At 35.9% G+C, this 21,764-nt stretch overlaps 1 protein-coding gene and 1 pseudogene across 2 annotated transcripts; both read right to left on the bottom strand.

The window, feature by feature from the left end:
• Nucleotides 1-12,660: 12,660 nt before the first annotated feature.
• LOC145964229 (splicing factor U2af 38 kDa subunit-like) lies at nt 12,661-14,613 on the bottom strand. The gene is made up of 5 exons (XM_083086718.1): nt 14,441-14,613; nt 14,259-14,346; nt 13,889-13,955; nt 13,440-13,728; nt 12,661-13,349 (listed from the first exon to the last, which is right to left on the bottom strand). The coding sequence occupies exons 1-5, from the start codon at nt 14,482-14,484 to the stop codon at nt 13,115-13,117; spliced, it is 723 nt and encodes a 240-aa protein (XP_082942844.1). The 5' UTR covers nt 14,485-14,613; the 3' UTR covers nt 12,661-13,114.
• A 787-nt stretch (nt 14,614-15,400) lies between these two features.
• LOC145963931 (medium-chain acyl-CoA ligase ACSF2, mitochondrial-like) lies at nt 15,401-21,464 on the bottom strand (annotated as a pseudogene). The gene is made up of 9 exons (XR_014436315.1): nt 21,433-21,464; nt 20,708-20,870; nt 19,860-20,382; nt 18,441-18,624; nt 17,517-17,726; nt 16,770-16,904; nt 16,514-16,624; nt 16,193-16,426; nt 15,401-15,831 (listed from the first exon to the last, which is right to left on the bottom strand). The product of XR_014436315.1 is annotated as a medium-chain acyl-CoA ligase ACSF2, mitochondrial-like (transcript).
• Nucleotides 21,465-21,764: the final 300 nt, after the last annotated feature.

Genomic DNA, 21,764 nt, shown 5'->3' with positions numbered 1-21,764 from the left:
GACAAATTGTCGAGGCCTCGACGACTCATCCGAGAGGATTCTTCGTGTCTTTCCCTTTCTCGAACCCTTTACCCGCTACATAAATTCGATAAGGATTCGTTAACATCGTTTCAAACGGAAGCAACATAAAACTTCCGGCCGATCGATGCGCATCATCCTTCGAAAAAAGAAAACTTTACGGATCTGGCTCGCTGAAGGTCTTGAAAACTTACGCTTTCATCATTTATTCCGTAACTTGAGCAGAGGCGCGTGCCCTGCACGTGTGATGGCTTCTCATTCCATCGGGATAGCTCAGGTAATTTCATCATTTTTTGAAAGAGTCCGTAAGAAAGACTTATAAGTCATCGAACAACTTGTATCTCCCTATTTGGAAATAAAAACTCTCACATTTTCCATCTTGTTGCCAATCACGAAAAGTTACTATTTACAAATATTATTTATTAGAAAGAGAAATTACTTACTCAGGTAATTTCATCATTTTTTGAAAGAGTCCGTGAGAAGGACTTATAAGTCATCAAACAACTTGTATCTCCCTATTTGGAAATCAAAACTCTGACATTTTCCATCTCGCTGCCAATCGCGAAAAGTTACTCTTTACAAATATTATTTTTTAGAAAGAGAAATTACTTACTCAGGTAATTTCATCATTTTTTGAAAGAGTCCGTGAGAAGGACTTAAAAGTCATCGAACAACTTGTATCTCCCTATTTGGGAATCAAAACTCACATTTTCCATCTCGCTGCCAATCGCGAAAAGTTACTATTTACAAATATTATTTATTAGAAAGAGAAATTACTTACTCAGGTAATTTCATCATTTTTTGAAAGAGTCCGTGAGAAGGACTTAAAAGTCATCGAACAACTTGTATCTCCCTATTTGGGAATCAAAACTCTCACATTTTCCATCTCGCTGCCAATCGCGAAAAGTTACTATTTACAAATATTATTTTTTAGAAAGAGAAATTATTTACTCAGATAATTTCATCATTTTTTGAAAGAGTGCGTAAGAAGGACTTACAAGTCATCGAACTTGTATCTCCCTATTTGGGAATCAAAACTCTGACATTTTCCATCTTGCTATCAATCGCGAAAAGTTATTATTTACAAAAATTATTTCTTGGAAAGAGAAATTACCTTCAATTTAATCAATTAGGAAAAAAGCGGAGATTCTGCATAATAATTAAATATAAATTTATGCGATCCGCAGAATCGGCGATACAGGTAAAGTGAAAAGGAAGAATCTACTTGACGTGTAGAGAAAAAAATCTACATGTCTATCGCACGGTATAAAAGCAAGCGATATATCAAAGCAACATTACCTACCCGCCATTGTCGGGGAGTCTCCGATTCCGAGGTTTCATCGAGCGAGCGAGAAAGAGAAAACGTCGAGAGTGGTTTTAAAGTAGACGTGGTGCTGTACGTAATATCGATTCGCGAAGGATGAAAGCTGTAGGATATCACATGAAGGAGGATGACGAGCATGTGTGTGCGTGTACATGTGCGCTCATATGTGTGTGTGTTAACGGGAAAGACTTCTTTTCTCGGCGTGGCACGTACCGCGGGGTACCGTTGCGAGATCCTCGAGGGTGACAATCCGTAGGAAAGTAGACAGAAGGGGATGGCGGTCGCGAGAAGGGGTAGAATATGGGGCAAGGGAGTACGTATCTGCATATAACCTGGTTTCTCACTCACGCGCTCAGGCACTCGGCCAGGTAGCGCGATAGATGGAACGGGCTCCCACGGGAAGTGGCCCGCTCCAAGTCGCCACCGGGTCCACCGGATAGCCTTGTAGAAGACCGACCACTCTGCAGGGACCGGACTAGTGCTTCTCAAACACTGACCGGCTGCTCCATCCTTCATTATCTCGCTTCTCATTCGTGCCCGCCATCCTGTCGAGAGGAGAGAATCCCACGAGCGAGAGAGTCCACGTGCCGCGCAAACATAAACGCGCGACAAGAGCACATGAAACCTCTAGAGCGAATAATAAGACGCCGGGAGATTATTCTTAATCCCCGACAGAATGGAGGAAACTCTGAGGGGAAGACACCGAGGGCGAGATGTTTGAGTCTTTTATTGAACTGCTTGCTCTACGATTCTTGTCTAGAATTTTGATAAATTCATAATTTTCCCTTTTATATTCTTGTCATCGAAAGGGAGAGAATTTTGAAGAATATATTATGCTCTTTATTTTCTCTGCTGTCAGATTTGCTTGAAGATTTCGACGAGACTTGCTAAAACTCGAAACACCTGGCTATCTCCGAAAGATTATTTTGCGTGAAAATATCGGACGATTGAGCTCGAACGGTGAAAGATCGTTGAAATTGTGACAGATGTGGAGCGTGGCAGAAGCCGAGAGAATGTGCGGGCAGGTGCTAAATGGCAGGCAAAAATATCCTCGCGCGCATTTAGAAGCGGTTAAAAATTTACAACGGCGTATCGATTTGACAGAGGAAAAATAAAATGCAATAAAAATGATTGCAGCTTTAAATCGATTTGTTTACAATATGTAATAGAGATAATAATTAAATAAGAGATTCTTGAAGACTGTGCTTTTTTTCCCATGAAAGTTTGATGTATCACGTTCAATTTCGTATTTTAATTATTTAAAAGTTTTAAAAATAAAACATGTATATGGCTTAAAACAGTCCACGATATGGATCGGAACTAGATCGATTTCGCGAGGTCAGACACGAATATTCTATTTCGAAACTATAAGAGAGGTGAATGTAGGTACATTGAATGAAATACTTTCAGCAAAATCTATCCCATCTACTTTATCCAGCGGCAGACGCATCGATACGTCGTACTCTCGTTGCATCGTTAGCATTTCAATGAATATGTTATATTCATCGGTCAAATATGTCATCGACGTGATCGCTTGCAGCTCGCGTGCATCGCAGCCAGCGACTAATAAGTCATGGGTTAATAGACGAAGTTTCGTCTCGCCTCGTAAAATCGCGAACGGGCATGCACTTTATTGGCAGAAAAGGTAGGACAGAGAACACGGGAGGCGAGAGAAGAGGAGAGGGAGAGAGACAGGAAGGGATTTACATAGCGCGAGAGCGAGATAGAGAAGGAGAGACCTATGAAGAAGGACGGAAAGCGGTGAAAGGAAAGAGTAAGCGGTATCGATATGCACAGGGAATATCGGATAGGAGAACCGGCCTAGCAATATCGAGATGAGTTATTGTTCGCCGAATACAATGCACTCAAATACTGAATGAAGCCAGAAAATTTATACAAAAAAATCTGTACGGTTCCGTGGAACCGGTTCCATCAATTTTTACAGTCACCTTCGCGAAAACGGAGGCAGTAACATCTGCCTCGTGATATCGCGTCTTGTTATTGAATGAAAAATTTACATTTTCGTGCGCGCCGCCACAGCACGCGATTATTCAAAAATATCGTCGGTTTTTGGCAAACAATGATAATTGTTCAAATATAGACAATTTTTGTTTGGCTGTCATGGTACCGTTGTTTTTTGAATCGAGTAAATATCAACTATTGCCACGTACGTGCAACTGTAAATTGGAGTCAATTAATTTAAGGTATGAAAAATAAAGAGAGGAAATGCGCAGCCTGTTGATCTGAGAACCAGTGCGCATTAATAAAATAATAGAAAATGGTGAACCTAATTGAAACTGTTGTCGCGCAAACATACATCGTCGACGCGGTGTTTAGCAAATAATTTAATTCTATTTACATCGGCGCGTGATTCTCCAATTTATCCTTCTTTGTGTTTTCTTTTTATTTTTTTTTCTAATTATCGATGAAACCGGCAGTTTTACTCCAGTGCTTTCCCCTACCGTTATTTCCCTTTATTCAAGATCGCGTAAAATTATTCTGCCGACTATCATCGGCATCCGTAGGATTAAAATCATAGAGAGAGAGAGAAGACTTTGTCTTAACAATTATCAGAAACATTTACAGCTTTTTACCCGTCGTTGGCCCAACGTCAGGGCCCTCTTTACGGGTCCTTTGTTCCTCGCTTCGGAGTCGAATCCACACTAAATCAGAGTCAGCCTGTACGGGGGAAACGTCCAAACGTCAAAGCATCCCGAATCCATTATCGGGCGAGTGTTCCATCAAAACGGGGTCTAAATTAAGGGAATCCCCCATTTCGCGTTTCGCGATCGATAGGGGGGAGAAAAGCGGCGCACGACGACGAGCGGCCATAGTGCCGGCAACCGCAGGAAAACGCATCGACAAAGGGAAATGGACGTGGGAAGAATCAGAAGCGGGGGAGGAGGAGGGAAGAGAAGAAGGGGTTCGAAATCGACGAAGCGTGCCTTCCGCCCGGTCCCACCTCATCCCCCTCGCCGACGTCCCATCACCCCCTCCCCCAGCCATCTACTTCCGATATCTCCTTTTTGGTCGACTGCTATCAGATAGACGAGAAAATCGCTCGTCGTAAATCTATCGTAACGACGTACCGGACATCGTCTCCGCGACACCGCATCAAGCATCGCCGTCTTTTACATGTCGGATCTCTGAAATAATAATCTTTCGCGCAAAACCACGTGTAATAATTTTCGCTTCATCTCTCTCAGTGTCACTTAATTTTTACACGAACAATATGGTTAACAAATATCAACCAATCATTTTTTTTTTCTATATCTAAGCGAACGTTTCTGCTCATAACGATCCGACATTGGATATATCCCAATGTTTTAGTTATTAATCTACGCGAACCGCATTGCGGTGCAGCGCGTGTGTAGTGCGTTGATCTCCAATGTACAGAGTGCGGCGTAATTCGTGGTTCAATTTTGAAGAGAGAATATAATTTTTTTCGTCTATATAAAATGATACACGTATATTACGGAATAATATAAAGCTTTTAATTTTATTAAACTTTTACCTATTATCTTTTTTATCGTTCATATTAACAAAAGCTCGCGATGAAAAAGAGAAAAATGTAATATGTTAAAGGACAAAAATTTTTCAAGCGATTCCAAAGTTTTAAATATAGAGAGATTTAGTACAACTCATTTTACATGCTCGAAAGGATTTCTACGACCGTAATTCTTTCAAACCAGAGAGAGTACAAAGTAATCGAACGCTTTTGCAGGTGTGTATGTTTTCTTTTTAGTCTCATCTATAGATGTGTAGTTATGCGAGCAAAAAGCTGAAAAGTCAACGGGTTTAAATATCTATCGGGCACACGTGTCAGCGAGACAGCCCGAGTCCAGCGACACTTGGACATCCGAGGTTTTCTTTCATACTCGTTAAGCGATCCTACGCGAATAGCCTTTTAGTCTAATTCGTCGTATAAAATCCCAATTAAACGTTCGGGGAACCGGATTTCCGCGTCCCATCCGAGTTTCCTCGCGTTGGAAAAGCCAATAGTGAATCCACGTTCTCGTAATTTTCCGCGGAAGCTTTTTCGGATAAAGACTTTTATTGGCGGCAAAAGATTTGTAACGGAATAGACCTATCGCACAAATTCTATCGGAAACGCGCGCAAATTCTCATATCCGGCATAGCTAGTATGTTCGTGCGTTCTTTGATCTTGAACAAAAGAAGCGCGCAAGCCCTCAGCAATATAAAGAGGTATCTTGGAAATTGCTGTCGGTATAAAGAAATATGTAACGTGGCTGATAAGATAGTTTCAATAGTTTAGTTACAAACATTTCAATTTTTTATTCTCCAATCGATTGATATTTTAGTCAGCCTATTGTAAAAGTTTAGTCAGCCTAATATAAAAATTGTTTTCATGAAATTATTAATTACAAATTTATATTATAAATTTGTAATTAATAATTTCGTAAAAATATATATATATATTTAAATCAAATAAAAGGCTCTAATATTCATAAATCAAATAATAAGCAAAAAGAGGCAATAAAGGCCAGCATAATAATATTTTATTACTTTTTTTCATAAGAACAATTTTATATTAATAGATTAAAATACATATTATTATTTATTATAAATTTATATTTATAATAGCTTTCGAGAATTTATACATGAAAATGTATTTAAATCTCGTAAACAACCCCTCGCGGATAAAAAAAATGTTAATTGTCTGTCAGAAGGAGATTAAGCAAGATTAAAAACAATACAATAATTGATGAATATATCTTGTCCTCTTACATTTCAATCTCCAATCTTTTCGACAAATTGTAAGTCACGAGATTTTCCGAACAAAGCTATCCGATCTCGCAGCGAGAAAGATTCTCAAGAGCACTCGCGCAGCGGCTCGTTTCTTTACCGAGACGCTCCATTAAACATCCTCAACTACTTCTACTTTTGCAGATTTTTTAGAGCTCGTTTACTTCCCATTGTTTTGCCTCGCTTCTTCTTCCGGCTCTGCTTGTCAAGAAGCTTTTCTTCTCTGGCAATATTAATTGCAATTAGTAAGTCAAAACGATTACGATGGAATAAAATGGTCGGCACAAAATGTGTCATCGCGGTTGCATCGCCTCCTCTTTAATTTTCTTCATTAAGTCTACCAAACACTGTATTTTTCCTTTTTTTTCTTTTTTTCTGTCTTCACAAAAACGAGAGCCACTCGTATTTAATTTCGGGTAACTTGCGAGCGCGAGATACTTGCCGAATATCTCCCGTCGTCATTATTTTCGACAGCCAGAAGAACTCTGACCCGGGCTTTATGGCCCACCTACTAATCGTCAGAGCGTGGCCGGGTTTTCTCCGCATTTAGCACCGAATTATTACGCTCTCCATTCTCGCCGTTTTACCTCTTCTCGCGTAATCTGTCGCACCGCCGAGCGGAACCGATGCCAAGAGACGAGGAGGAGGAGAAGGGAAAATGAAGAGGCAGAGAGGCGAAACTGCTTTTTGGCTAGATGTCGCGTTTTTGACAAGCCCGTAATTCTCGCGCGTCTCGTTGCCATTATTTTCCACCCTCGGTGTCGTCATCCCCTTTTCACGTACGATCGAGCACGGCTGGAATGCGTTGATCGAACAATTCGAGAGCCTGAGGCCCGCGTTCGTAACAATTTCAATAAAATCCTGAGTTGTTTCTCGTAAAATCGTATTGACTCGAGAGCGCCAGGGGAGATGCTTTGCGGGGATGTTTCCTTAAACTATAAAAAAGAGCGATCTCTCCTTCAGAAGCTTTTTCTATATCAATTATGTTGGAATACAGCGTGTTTCATTTTAATTTCCCCAGGCAAATATTTCGGAAAATAATGAAAATTCGAAAAAATGTTTCAGACAAAAGTTGTATGGTTTCAAGGGGGACATAAGATGGTGTCATTAATTTGACCTTGAATAGTTACTTGAAAGTCACGTGAAGGTCGCCTTCAATTTTTTAAATGGAACTGCCTATTTTTTATTACATATTCTTGTAGCTTATCTCGAGAGCTTTCCAAAACACTATAATTAAGTTAGTTTTCATTAAGTACTTTCCGAGTTATGAGACTTGAAATCATTTCTTAATTTAACATAAACTGTAAAATATCTAGTAAAATACTCATTTTTCGATTACCTTACCTTAATACTTTTATGTACAAAATAATGAGAGGAATCAATTGGTGTAAAGAAAACACATAGTTATTTTTAAGAATAAATATGTAATTGTTAATTGCAAATTACATATTTTTTCTTCGAAACAACTGTGTTTTCTTTACACCAATTGATTCCTCTCATTATTTTGTACATAAAAGTATTAAGGTAATCGAAAAATGAATATTTTACAAGATATTTTACGGTTTATGTAAAATTAAGAAATGATTTCAAGCCTCATAACTCGGAAAGTACTTAACGAAAACTAACTTAATTATAGTGTTTTGGAAAGCTCTCGAGATAAGCTACAAGAATATGTAATAAAAAGGCAGTTCCATTTAAAAAATTGAAGGTGACCTTCACGTGACTTTCAAGTAACTATTCAAGGTCAAATTAATGACACCACCTTATGTCCCCCTTGAAACCATACAACTTTTGTCTAAAACATTTTTTCGAATTTTCATTATTTTCCGAAATATTTGCCTGGGGAAATTAAAATGAAACACCCTGTATATATCCTCCTGATAATGTTCGTTTGAGAAGCTCGAATATAGTTACTTTAAAAAAAATCAATTGCTTAGAATTAAAAAATAGAGCTGTCTATAAAAGTTAGGCGACTCGTGATTCATGACCTTATGACTCGAAAGACATAGGTCTCTCAGTCATGTGGATTCTTTCATCACATCGATGCTCCCATAAGTTACCCACGACCCGCCGAGTGTTTGCCCTGCACTCGAGAAGGCTTAGTCAGAGCCTTTGTATTTGAATATTGCTGTCTAGGATCATCATTTATACGATTGCCGGACTCGAGCCTACGCGGATACCGATCCAGACTCGATGAGTTTCGCTTACAACCGGATATTGCCGAGCTTAAAGGGTTCGCGACTGCTCAGCGAAAGGCGAAAGGAAACGGGGGAGGAGAAAGGAAGGGAATGCGCGCGAATTCGTCCTTAAGTAATCGTCGGCCCTTCGACGGAGGTATTCGTCGCGATGAAGAAAGGGACGAGGTGCAAACGACGCGGTGGAGAACCGAGGTATGCCGGGGACTCGATTAAATGATTAAACGAGCCCCGAGGCGCCATATTAAACTCGCCGTTATTCTCCGGTTCCTTCTTGGGAGTCGTCTCACCCTCGACGACGACAGTCTCCCTCTTCGCCGGCGCAGTTCTTTCCATTTTTCCATTCATTCCTCGTGCCTCTCTTTCGCGTCCCCTAACAATGTCATTGTCTATTATCGCGGTACAATCGAGGAAGAACAAAAACAAATTTCGATTACGCCGATTGCAATGAATTCTGATGAACCGGTTTTCTTTCCTAAAGCAGAGAAAAGGAGGGAGGGTGTAAAGAACGTCTCTCGTAAATCTCTCGCTATATCGCCCCATCGTTGGGCAAAGTATCCCGAGGTAAATATATGCCCGAATCTTGGAATATGTTAATCAAGAGTGATTTTAAAAAGGGGGAGCAAAACAAGTATAGCGGACGAAATATATACTTTAGAGGAATATCTCTGTCCCATATCAATTCCACGAGGTTTCATGAAATAGAACAAAGATATCTCTCGTGATCTCTCGTTATCGCGCGTATAAAATATCAATGGTTTAGATTTATTAAATGTTCTATATATACGTGTATTTTCTGTGATGTGTATTGTTTTAATTTTATATTCCTCGTGTTACTGTTCGATTGTATACCGGCAACAATGTATGTTTTATATACAGGATTGATGTGCTTTCATTATAACCGTGTAATAAAATACATATATATCGTTAAAATTTCACGATATACATAATTTCATGTTTGTATGCAGATTCGAAAACATCAGCGGGCTGGGGGGAGCGGCATGCTTTATCGCAAAATAGCTCGAAATAAAAGCATCCCCGATAACCGCTGAAAAAAATTACGCGCGACGCGAGGTGCGCACCTATAGGGGCACAGGATACATATTTTCGGTCGAGACTCGCGCGATTAGATCACCTAGATTGTTTTAACGTCAACAGAAGAAGCGGATCGGCTTTTTGCAAAGGTTTCGGGGTAGGTGTAGCCGTTGAAGCGTCGCGGCCGGGCCGCATTTGCATATAAACGAGAATTCACCGTGGTAACGCTGAAACGCGCCATTTTTATCATTATACCAATTAGGTCGTCACGTTGCGCGTACTACAAATTTCCACCGGTTATTATTTTTCTCCTCGCCGATGCATGCGCCCGTCCCGGTAGCCCTCCTCGCGTAGCCGTCTTTGTCGGATCACCTGCAAGATCACCGGCTGGATCCTGCATCGAATTTCGGACACGCCTGCCTATCTTTTTTTTTTGTTCGAAGCCGGCTTTTGGGTTCGGGCTTTTCGCAGGCGGCATTCGATGCCCCGCGATTAAATGGTCCTGCGTAATATTTTTTTTTCCCCGCCATAACCATCGAACCAGTCGTCTCATACAGAGAGATTGAACGGCGCTCTCTCTCTCTTTCTCTCTCGCGTTTCCCGCCCTTTTCTCACCGACACGCAGTGTTATCCGTGTTTTATGAAATGGCTCTCTTTCCCCGATCAGCCCTCCCGTTTCCTCCCCGCTTTCATAAATCATTTATGTCGCAAAGGCAACTGACGTTCGATTGCGCGTATCGTTCGTTAAGTCGGTTTAATCTCGTTAGAGGCGACGAAGAGAGCGCGGAAATAATTGACCGCTGTTAATACGACCCATTACTGGAGGGCTTTGCACATTGACGTCACGTTAATACGACGACGTTTGTACTTGCAATAATAAGGAAGAGCGATATCAAACGCGCGGGTCAAACGCTTCGAGCGCGAAGCGCTTCGAGCAGCCCCACCGACGTGGCTCCCCGAGATTCTCCGATTGTTATTTGAAACGTTTCCAGTTTTCAATATCAAATCGATCTCGACCGACGTAATTGCCAATCTTCGTCGCAGTTAGCGGAAGACGGGGACACGTCCTGCTCCGGAAAGCTCGATACGGGAAAGCCGATCGAAGATGCATCGTCGGTGCTACCGACATTCAACAGCGCCCAGACCCTTCCGGCTCGATGACGTTTGACAGCTCGTTAGCTCGTTTCCCCGACGAGGGAAATCGCGGTCAGGACTGTCCATTGTTCCCGTCAGACCCGGTGAGTGCACGATTTTCTGCGCGCATATTTCGAGGTCCGACCTGTCCCTCTCTCTCTCTTTCTCCCTCTCCCTCTCTTTTCTCTCGTCTCTCTTGTCCTTCTGCCCTCATTATCTGGCAGCGTAGAAATGAATCTCTCTTTTGTGGCCAGGATGTCTGGCGAATCGCCAGGATTAATTATAGTACTCAGATAGCCTGTTCGCGGACTGTTGTACTCCGTTCCTGGGCTTTCAATTTGCATCCTCGCGTATTGATGCCCGCAAGGATTTCCCGTCTTATTCGCGGACGAATTTTTTTTCCGAAATTTAAGGAAAGTTGAAGGAAAGCTTAGTTAAGGAAAATACAGAGTGAAATAATTCCGTAAATCAAATACTCAAAATTAGTCAAGAAAAGATAAGATCTAAATTAGATCTAATGAAATTAATTAAGATCTTAGATCTTAATTAATTTCATTATTTTCAGTATCTGTTGATGAAAATGTGCATCTTTCCAAATTCATAAAGATATTCCCTGTATTCGATGAAACATAATTTATTCATTCGTCGTGTAACGTTACGAAAATATGAAACAAGTAAAAGAGAAAATATGGCGATTTGAAAAATCGAAATTCAATGCATAATGCATTAAACTATGATCCACAAATGTATTTACAGATCTCATCCATAGTCGAATTTAACGTATGGACACGAACGAATAATCATGTATACATATGTTTTGCGAAATTGGCCACGTTTTACGCGGCCGTATGTTAATATCGCGGACAATCTTGTTTCTCTGGACACGAACAAATATTGAATAAGTATTGATTAATCGACCGTGTCTCGTCATCGCGTTAATTTATCAACAGGACAATTATTTCTTCGGCAAGCGAAAACGAGCTGACACAGCAATCTCGAGGGCAAAATAAACCGGCTGAAATGCACAGCGGCGAAAAGAACAGATATCGGTATTCCGATAGCCGTCCAAAGGAAAAGGCAGGTGTTCTTGGGAGGCAGCTGCAATCACGACCACCATCTGCTGCGGTAATGCACGCCCGTTCGAAGGTTTGAAGCGAAGTGAGAGGCCCATCCGCCCAAAAGCCCTGCCAATTAGGCCCAGCCGAAACACGTGCCCGGTACGGATGAGCCAATTTCGAGGAGACGTGATTCTCCTTGGAAATCCTTGGCTGTCCCTCCCCTCATCTGCGTTTTTCCCTCCTTTTTTTTCTGTCTCTTTGCTTTCTTCCAATTTTTTTGCCGCGCTTGCTTGGCTGCGCGCACGCCCGCCGCAGCTTCGCATCATCTTTCAACAGCAACTTGTTGAGCAACAGTTGGTCGGCACGAGACAACGCACCGATGCAGATTAAGATAAAAAAATCAAGAAAGAGCGAAGAATTGAGATGTGCGAATAATTATGCATGAAAAGTGCAAGCTACTGTTTTTAAAAAATTACTATTGATGGGAACCAGTTATCACAGGAGAAATTCCATGTTCAATGTAATATATCTATTTTGAATATTTGTTAAGACTTCAGATTGATAAATTTATATCTTGAAATATGAGTTCCGTTTCAAATTTTGATGTAATATAAGAGAATTGTGCTTCATAAAAATGTACATTTTTAAAAGAAAACAACTTTTATTTTAAAATTCATATAGATTATTTTTTTATTTATAGTCTTGAAATTTACGCGGGCAAAATACTTTTTCAAATAATTTATACCTGAAGTAATTGCACCGGTATAAAGAGAAAATAGAATTCGTATGCGAGATACCACGAGCGAAATCTTGCGGCAAACGGGACAAGTTTCTATCATAAAATGTTAGTAATTTAAAATTCGATAAGAAAGATATTCTGATATATATTTACATACATCTTCTGTTTCAAATTCTGATCTCTGTAAAATAATTATTGAAATATCAGAGATGATTTTTTATAAATACATCACAATACATTATTATTAAAATAACGAAAATAAGAAAAATATATAAATGCATATATATATTTTATATATGTATAAAAATTGTACATAAAATATATAATTATCAATGTAGATTTAGATCTTAATATGTGTGTAAATAGGAGAAAGAGAGAACACTGTCAAAATACTTTTATCAACTTTAATTTAAAAACTAAAAATTTATGAATACAATTTAATCTTAGGAAAATGAACTATTTTAAACAATACAAATATGCAAAGAATATAATTATAGCATATTTGTAAAAATTATATCTACTTGAACATCGTCGAATGAGTGCTGCCTTCTATATCGTGGTCACTAAACTTGTATAAAGAAAGAGATATACTTCATTATTAAATGATAAAATATACCAATGGTATAAAAAAACAATCAATTATGTAATACTTTACAAAATACAAATTATATTTGTAATCTTTTATCTATAATCATTTATACTTCTGATCTTTCGTACATTTAATAACAAAGAAATAATTTTGTGTAATTTATTCAAATATATATCATAATTCATGAAATGAAATTTAAATCAATTTAAAGATAAAATCAAAGTCATTAAAAAAATACATCGACAAAAATTTATTTTAATAACGACCAGATCGGCCATCCCTGCTTTTTTCGTCTCTTCCTTTACGCCGGTCTTTAGATCTGGATCTTCTATCACGAGATCTGGATCTCCTTCTGCGATCGCGACCACGCGATCTCGAGCGCGATCTCGATCGTCCTTTGCCCTTCTTTCGGCTGTACAAGTATCGACGAAGTTCCCGGGAGATGGGCTTCAAGTGCATGAAGTTACAAAATCCGGAGCGGGTACACTCGCTAAACATACACAATTCACAATATACGCTTTCTTGTATATGCTACATATTATCTATCATACTTTATGATTGCGTTTTAATTTATAACTACCCCATTTCATACTGACGACAACAAGCCTCACGGAAATCAGTAACGGGCGAGAGCTCAGCGTAAACCGGTCTGCCACCGAACCAACGATTGTTCAGATCGTTGACTGCCTTTTCTGCATCTTCCTCTCTGCGAAACTTGATGTAAACATTCCCAACTAGATGGTCACCGAGATTATCACACACATTCATCTCTTCGATCTCGCCATATTTGTCCTCGCATTCGATAAAAACATCCTCAAAAAAGTTATCATAATGCTCTTGCATCTCTTCGTCCGATACATTTGCAACCACTATTGTAAGATAAAAATAAAATAGAATGTTCTACACGATATAATTATCTTGGGCACAATATATCTATAATGTTCTCATTAGACTATTAATACATTTTTATCTCTCTTATATAATATATTTATATATATATTTTATTAAAACTTAATGCAATGTACTTACGATGAGATCCATCTGCGCTTTTGGCAGAATTCTGAGGATTTACGTAAAGATTCTGCAGTAGACATGTCTGAAGAATACAGACTTGCATGAACGATACATCGCGAAATAATTATTATTGGATCATTTTGAACCATAAATAACTTGATCGCACCAGGGTACGAAATACAATCAAAGCAAAGATATTGATTTATAAATTCAATTGCTCAAATGTAAGAGGCTTTTGAATCATGGAATAACATATTTAGCAAAAAAAATTTGCAGTCTTAATGAAGCAAATTAGGAGAAATATACCTTTTGCAAATGTATACTTTTTCAGATAAAAACATTGCAATGTGTAAATCATTGCGCAAGATACGCAAGTAAGTCTTACCTGACTAAAGGTCGGCTTGTTATGAATTCGCGAACAACGATCACCATGTCGACAGGCGCCAATCTTGAAATAAAACGAGCAATTGACTCTGGAAGAGGCGGAAGAGACTCAAAGTTTACATTGCGATCATAACCTAAGAATCAAATGCGTAAAATTGTCATTATATGCGGCAAATTACTTACTTGTCCTTCTCGGTACCAAAAATTGACGCCAGATATTCAGCCATGGTGCGAAATTATCCGATTCGGGCGAGTCTCACAGTTTTGTATTACGAGAAAAGAGATTTTTTCTCGCTTTCACACAAAAACTCCGCAACATTTCGCGCACGACATGAGTAATGTTAGAAAACTGCTTTACCGACACTACGCTTGTCGATATTCTGATCTCCGATTAGTTCCTTATACAATGATAATAAGTACTCTCCATTTTTCTCCTCTCTCCCTCTCTTTCTTTCTCCTACCTCTTTCTTTATATATATGTATATGTATAATGCTATAATGTATATATAAATATATTATAATATGATATTTTATATTCTCATTATCGATATTTTCATAAAATCAAGTACCGACATGTGTCACTTAAATGAAGAACACTCAAAAATATAAAGCTTCCAGACTGAGAGGACAGTTGGACAATGGACTGCTTTATTCTTAATTATCAGTCATAATAAAACGATATAGAAAATGTTTAATGTATCTCATTAAATAAAAAATGAAAAACTTGAAATATTTTAAAGCGAAGTTATCATTTTTCGAACACCTTATATTTTTAGACGCAGATTGTGTTTCTATTTATATATTCAATAGAGTGATTTGACTACAAAAAGTATAATTGCATCTTTTCCATGCATCGTGGCATTCAAGAAAAAAATAAGATTATTGAAAGATAATTATTGTTATTCAACTTTCTTTCATTTCTTTATCATTTTTTTGTATTATCAACCGTTCTCGAGAAAATCATAATGGATTATTATTCAGGATCGTTTTGTGTATCAGGATGTACAAAATTAGTACACATTGCAAGAATTGAAAAGATTTATTAATAATTATGCAATAATAGAATAAATTTTATAATATAAATAATAAAATAGACATCATAAGAACTGCTTTTAATAACATTCAATAATATTAGGCTTTTAATAACATTAATTTAATAACATTTAATTATAATTTTATATCTGGAAAATTTTAATAATATTTTGTTTGACAAATACAATTAAAAATTTTAAAAATTAAATTTCATCATAAAATTTTCGCTAAAATGAATTATTATTATCGTAAATTTTTTGGTGTCGTTGGTATCACGCCACCGTTCTCCAATTGTTCTTTTAAACGGAACTTCTGAATTTTTCCACTAGTAGTTGTTGGGTATTCATTTACAAAATGCACATAACGCGGTATTTTGAAATGTACTATTTTACAATAACCTATCACTTCGTTCTTTGTCATTTTTGCATTGTCGCTAAGTTGAATGCACGCACATATTTCTTCTCCGTAGACTTCATCATACCCTCTTATAACTTGTGCCTCCATTATTTTAGGATGAATCATTAGAAAATCCTCAATTTCCTATAATAAAAAATAAAATATACAAATAATACGAGTGAAATATATTGATTATTGCTTCGGGAAAAAGTGGCAATTAAAAGCAAGTCGAGAGTAACAATATCGTTGAATAATAGCAAACAAAATAAATCTAAAAATCAGATAAATCCATATATATAAATCCATATTTAGATAAATCTAAACAAATGTATTTAGATGTGAAATCTATAAAAGAATTGATGTTTGGATTATCATTTTTTTCGAAAAGTTTTTATAAAGTATTTTCCTTTTTTAATATATACAATGACACGCATATTGCTCAGTTATAGCAAATAGTGAGAATTATATACTACAAATATATAATAATGATATTTATATAATTTTACCTTAGAAAACTATTTTCTCCTCCCCGAATTAGCATGTCTTTAATTTTCCGATTATAATGCCATATCCGTTTTCTTTCAAAATGAATTGATCACCAGTTTTCAACCAACCATCTTGCGTCAACGTCTTCTTTGTATTTTCTTCATCGTTCCAATAATTTAACATGTTGCCATATGAGCGTACCCAAAGTTCGCCAGGTTTTCCAAAGGCAACGGGCAAACCGTTTGGATCGACAACCTTCATCAAATACATTAACAAAACTTTAAAAGCTCTAATGTAAATTTTTAAAAAGAATACTGTATCGAAATTAAAAGTAATATATACCATTGCTTCGACATGATCTATTAAATAACCCACGGTGGTCTCAGATAAGTACTTATCCTCTCCACGTATCGATTGAAATACTGCACCTATCTCTGTGCGGCCGTATAAGTTCTGTAGGATCGAAAATTTATTATAATAATAATTGGACTTTTCGAAGAGATCTGATTTCGGCGCGTTAAAATAGTTTCCCAAGGGTTGTAATGTTGATCAAATGATAAACGAAAGATGCTATAAATAGTCTTGATTGTCAACTTACCATTAAATCATTAAAACCTAATAAATCTCGTATTCGTTTGAAGAATTCAGAAGACGCAGGTGCACCACCGATAATCCCCGCTTGAAGACTGTCTACCGGAAGTTGCAATCGTTGTTGTGCCTCGAGTAAGTTCACCTGACAATAGAGCCAAATAAAATTTAAATTAATTAGGATATTAATTTTTATTTTTTGTAAAAAAATTGGATTGAGTCGCAAAAATTGAATATAATAAAAATATACTAATAATAATATAATAAATTTTAAATAAATTTTAAACAAGAAGCGATTGCAGCGATCTTTTCAAAATTAATATTTCTATCAATTTGAAATCTTAGCCTGCATAATTTCAGCAATTATTATCACATGTTTTCATAAATCGCAAATAATTACATTGTAAAAAATGAAATTGTTATAAAATTCTTTTAAAATTGCATGAACAATAAGTGTAAAATTATACAATAAATAATAAGAATGTTATACATTTTTATATTTATATTTATTGTGTAATTTTGCATTTATTGTTGATGTAATTTTTACACAATGTATATAATATTTTTTACACAATGAAGCGACTTTTCGATGTCAGGTGTTAATCAACGACGAGAATGTATGATGTCATATTTAAATTAAATCGCTCAATTTTTATATGAACAATACATATTATCATGAGTTTTCGCTTTGTCTACTATGGAGAATAAATATTTTTCAAACAATCTAGCTATAGCCTTGTCTTTTGTCCTTGCTTACCCACATAGTTGGCGTTCCATATGCTAAGGTACACTTTTCTTGCGCTATCGCCTTCAAAGATTTTATCGGATTAAAGGAACGTTCTTCTATAACGAGAGTGCTTCCAGAGTGCAAGAGGAGTATGTTGCCCATTATTAATCCGAAAGCATGGAAAAATGGTACATTTAAACATATTTTGTTTTCAGTATTGATCTTTGCTCTACGTGCATTCTGTCACATATAAAAATACAAAACATTTTTTTCCAAAATACTAAACTGTTATTAAATCATTAGTTATCAAATCTCTCAGTCCAGATTAATTTTAAATATCTTGAGATTTACAAATTTATCGAGATATTTGTAATAAGTAGTCAAATCTAAGGACAAATCTAAGAAATCATCGATTCCAAGAACAAGTGGGTAAAAGTTAATTATGTTGTTTCGTTAATTATGTTTCCTCTTCTTCTCAAAAATAAAATATAATGCAAGATTTTTTTGAAATAACAAGAAATCTATAATTTAAATCGATATATATAAGAGTAAATTATTATTAAAGAAAATATCGTCTTCTAATTATCTCAAAATTACATGCAAAGAAAATAAAGCAGATTAAGAATAAGCTAGTAACATAAGCAAATATTTATATACATATGAATGAAGAGGTCTCGAGATGGATTTAATAAATAGATCACAATAAGGCAAACAGATAGATATAGAGAAATAAAAAAATAAGATGAAAGTAGTCATTCCGTTCCATTTCATAAGGAAATTAGCTTTGATGACAAAAAATTTGTTAATAAAAAAATTATTATATTCATATTAATTCAAATTAAAAAAAGAAAGCACTGTAAATAATGCTTTATGGCAGAATATATTATTTCACAAATCTGACAGACTGAATTATAAAGTAATTAATATATCTGACATTTAATTTTATCGTCTTACCACTTTGCTGCTATTTACAATAGACCTATGCGAGATGAGAGTGGCTTTGGCCTTGCCGGTGGAATCGGACGTAAACTGTATAGTGCATCCGTCATTGCAAGATATCTCAGCCTGCTCCGCGACGATCGCATTCACTTCCGCTTTCGTCACCGAAGTCTCAATATCAACGAAACGATGAGTACCGCTATAAATTAAACGTACTAATATCATTTATATCGTTTCCCAACGATTTGTTGTTTACGGATGCGAATGGATAGATGTCAGTGAAGCTATTAGTCTAATTTCGCCATGATTCTTCCATACGGCAAGGATTATTAATGAAATCGATTGATCGGTGAAAGTTGGAGAACTATAGTACTGGCTAAATACGCGGAATCCGCGGAATAAAAAAAGTATATAATGAAAATACGTAAAAAGTTTCAATGATAGTGCTTGTGAGATTGCTGATTAACATTCACCTCGACATCGAAATTATGTTTCGCTTTATTCCGCCTCACCCATCTCAGCATTTTAAGTTTATTCTTCACTTTTTTTCGTGACCTCAGATCGATATGCTATTTTCACGTCATCAAACAGAACATTTATAAGAAAATATATCGAAATCGTTATGATATTATGTTCATTATGTTAATTATTTGCTATCAATATAATTTTTATGAATACATAACATATCAATTTTTCTAATTTATTTAGAAATTACATATAATTAAATAATTATATATTTTCATATTTATAAATATTTTTCTAACAAAAGAATGTTATTAAGCACTCAGGAAAAGATTTATAATTGTATAGAACAATAAAAAAATCACTACAAAGTATTAATATTAGAATTCTTAAAATCTAATGATATAGAACATGTATGTGTGTGATATATTGAAATATATCTATCTAAAAATGCGAGCACACGAAATATAATTTGACAACAGTCATAGTGTGTCCTTAATCCATTTCGTAAAATCGAGCAAAAGGTTCCCGTCAGTCAAAGTGCGAGAACTCACGCGATATTCACGAATCGGTGAGGCAAATGTTTTCAATGTGTGGACATATTAAAAGTTCACAAATAATCATGTGGAAATTTACAAATATCTAAGCTAGCAAGACCGAAAGAAACCAATAACCACTTTATTTAATTAAATATATTATAACATTTTAAAACTATTCTTTCTCATTGATTTCCAAAAGTATATTAATTCTATTTGAAATAATTAAATAATACGATTACGGAACTCTGTGAATAATAAATAATTTTAATATTAATGTCAATGAAAAATAATATCAATTACAAAATCTTTCATGCCACAATTCCGTAATTAAATAGGAAATCTTTTAATAGGAATTCTTCTAATAATATTAATAGTAAACAGAATAAATAATACTAATATTAGCATTTTATTAATATTAAGTAGAATCTCTTACGTGATATGATTAGACGAATAAATGATAATATGCTCTAAAGTGGGACACAACATCCTGGCGATCAACGACATCCTCGAATAATTCCGCCCTTTGAACACGTCTGGTGAGACAATCGCTTTTACGCCAACCTTTTGCAAACAATAAACTAATTCATTAAGTTGATATGCCGGATTAATCGCGACGACGATTAATCCTGCCCTCCATGCACTCAGGGAAGCTATGAACCATTCGAGATCATTCGGACCCCAAATGCCCAGCCGATCGCCTTTCTTCATCCCTAATTTCTTGAGGCCCGCAGCGAAGACGTCAACCCATCGAAGAAGGTCGGAGAATGTTAATCGAATATTTTGATGGATCGAAACGATGCAAGTTTGTTCGGGCCATGTTGCAACAGCTTCGCCGAGTATTTGCCCGACGGTTTTGTCCGACAATGGAATTTCGCCGGGATTATACATATGAGCAACTTTGATTACTTGTGAAAGATTAGCCCTCGTTTGGATGTTGGACTTGCGATGCTGACGTCCTGCAATTGCAATTAATCGCAATGTAGGTCTATATGCGATCATTTTTTAAATCATACATATTTTTGAATTTAGATTCTATTTCCTTTCTTTTATAGTTTCTTCAGTTTATAGTTTCTTTTATTAAATTTTTATGTAACTAATCTTCGTATTAAGATAATAGCCATTAAAATAACGGTACAAACGTTTTAAAAATAACAATATATGAATTATATTGGCGCATTCTTCAGTATAATGAGATGATGAGATAAAATAGTAAACATATAATAATAGAACAAACTTTAAAGTTGTTGCATCTTTATTTGTTCTATTGATTTATTTACTTACCTTCAAAATTAGCGTTTAATATAGAAAAACATCGTAAATAGTTGTAACGATTTACAGTTCTGAACATAATATATCGTGAAATCGAGTTAAACAGAGGAAGCATCTTTCCAAAAAGGTAGTCACTTGTATCGCGTAAACAAGTACAAAACCCTGCAGCTGTACACTAAAACAGAATGAAAAATTTAATGTTGCCATGCTTTATCTTGTATACGAAAGAATTATCCATATTTATAATTAGTGTTAACTTTTTTAATATTAAACATATGTTATATGGAATCTTATATTATTTATAATTAGATTTATATTATAATTCTACAAATTTTGAAAATAGCTTTAATTCTTTTGTTATTAAAGCTAATTAAATATACTACAAATTTTGAAAATAGCTTATAATTCCTTAATTAATTATCATGCGAAAGAAGGAGAGAAAGAGGAGAGAGACAGGGAAAGAGAGAAAGAGAGAGAGAGAGTGGGTGGGACGGAGGGAGGGAGGGAGAGAGAGAGCATTTTTTGATAATATATCGTGTCAATATTTTAAAATGACGATGACATAAATTCTACAAATTTTGAAAATAGCTTTAATTCTTTTGTTATTAAAGCTAATTAAATATTCTACAAATTTTGAAAATAGCTTATAATTCCTTTGTTATTAAAGCTAATTAAATATTCTTAAACGTCGAGTACATATATAAGTGTTTAGTTGGCATTATGATAAAGAAAATTACCGTTAAATTAAAATATCCAAAATAACCGTTGATAAATATCGTTGATGTGACCGTAATGTATGATGTATTGTTTACGACTGAGGGGAGAACATAGCGCAAAGGGTATGACTTCCCACACGGAAAAATTTATCCAATAGATATCTAATAAATGTCTAAATGTCTACATGAGGTCTATATCCTCTATAAATAACTAGATAAATAAGTAGATGTATATACACAGAAAAAAAATAAGTGTCAAATCAAAACTTATATACTTAAATTAACGCATTCATTGTTTCGTATATACGCAACAATCTATAATCTTCTTAGAAGAATTTAATAATTTTAAATTT

Source organism: Camponotus vicinus, unplaced genomic scaffold (genome assembly GCF_025532165.1).
Source record: "Camponotus vicinus isolate PSW18456_S1 unplaced genomic scaffold, iyCamVici1.0 SCAF_13, whole genome shotgun sequence".
NCBI classification, from domain to species: domain Eukaryota; kingdom Metazoa; phylum Arthropoda; class Insecta; order Hymenoptera; family Formicidae; genus Camponotus; species Camponotus vicinus.
This window is presented reverse-complemented; position numbering and strand designations above follow the sequence as displayed.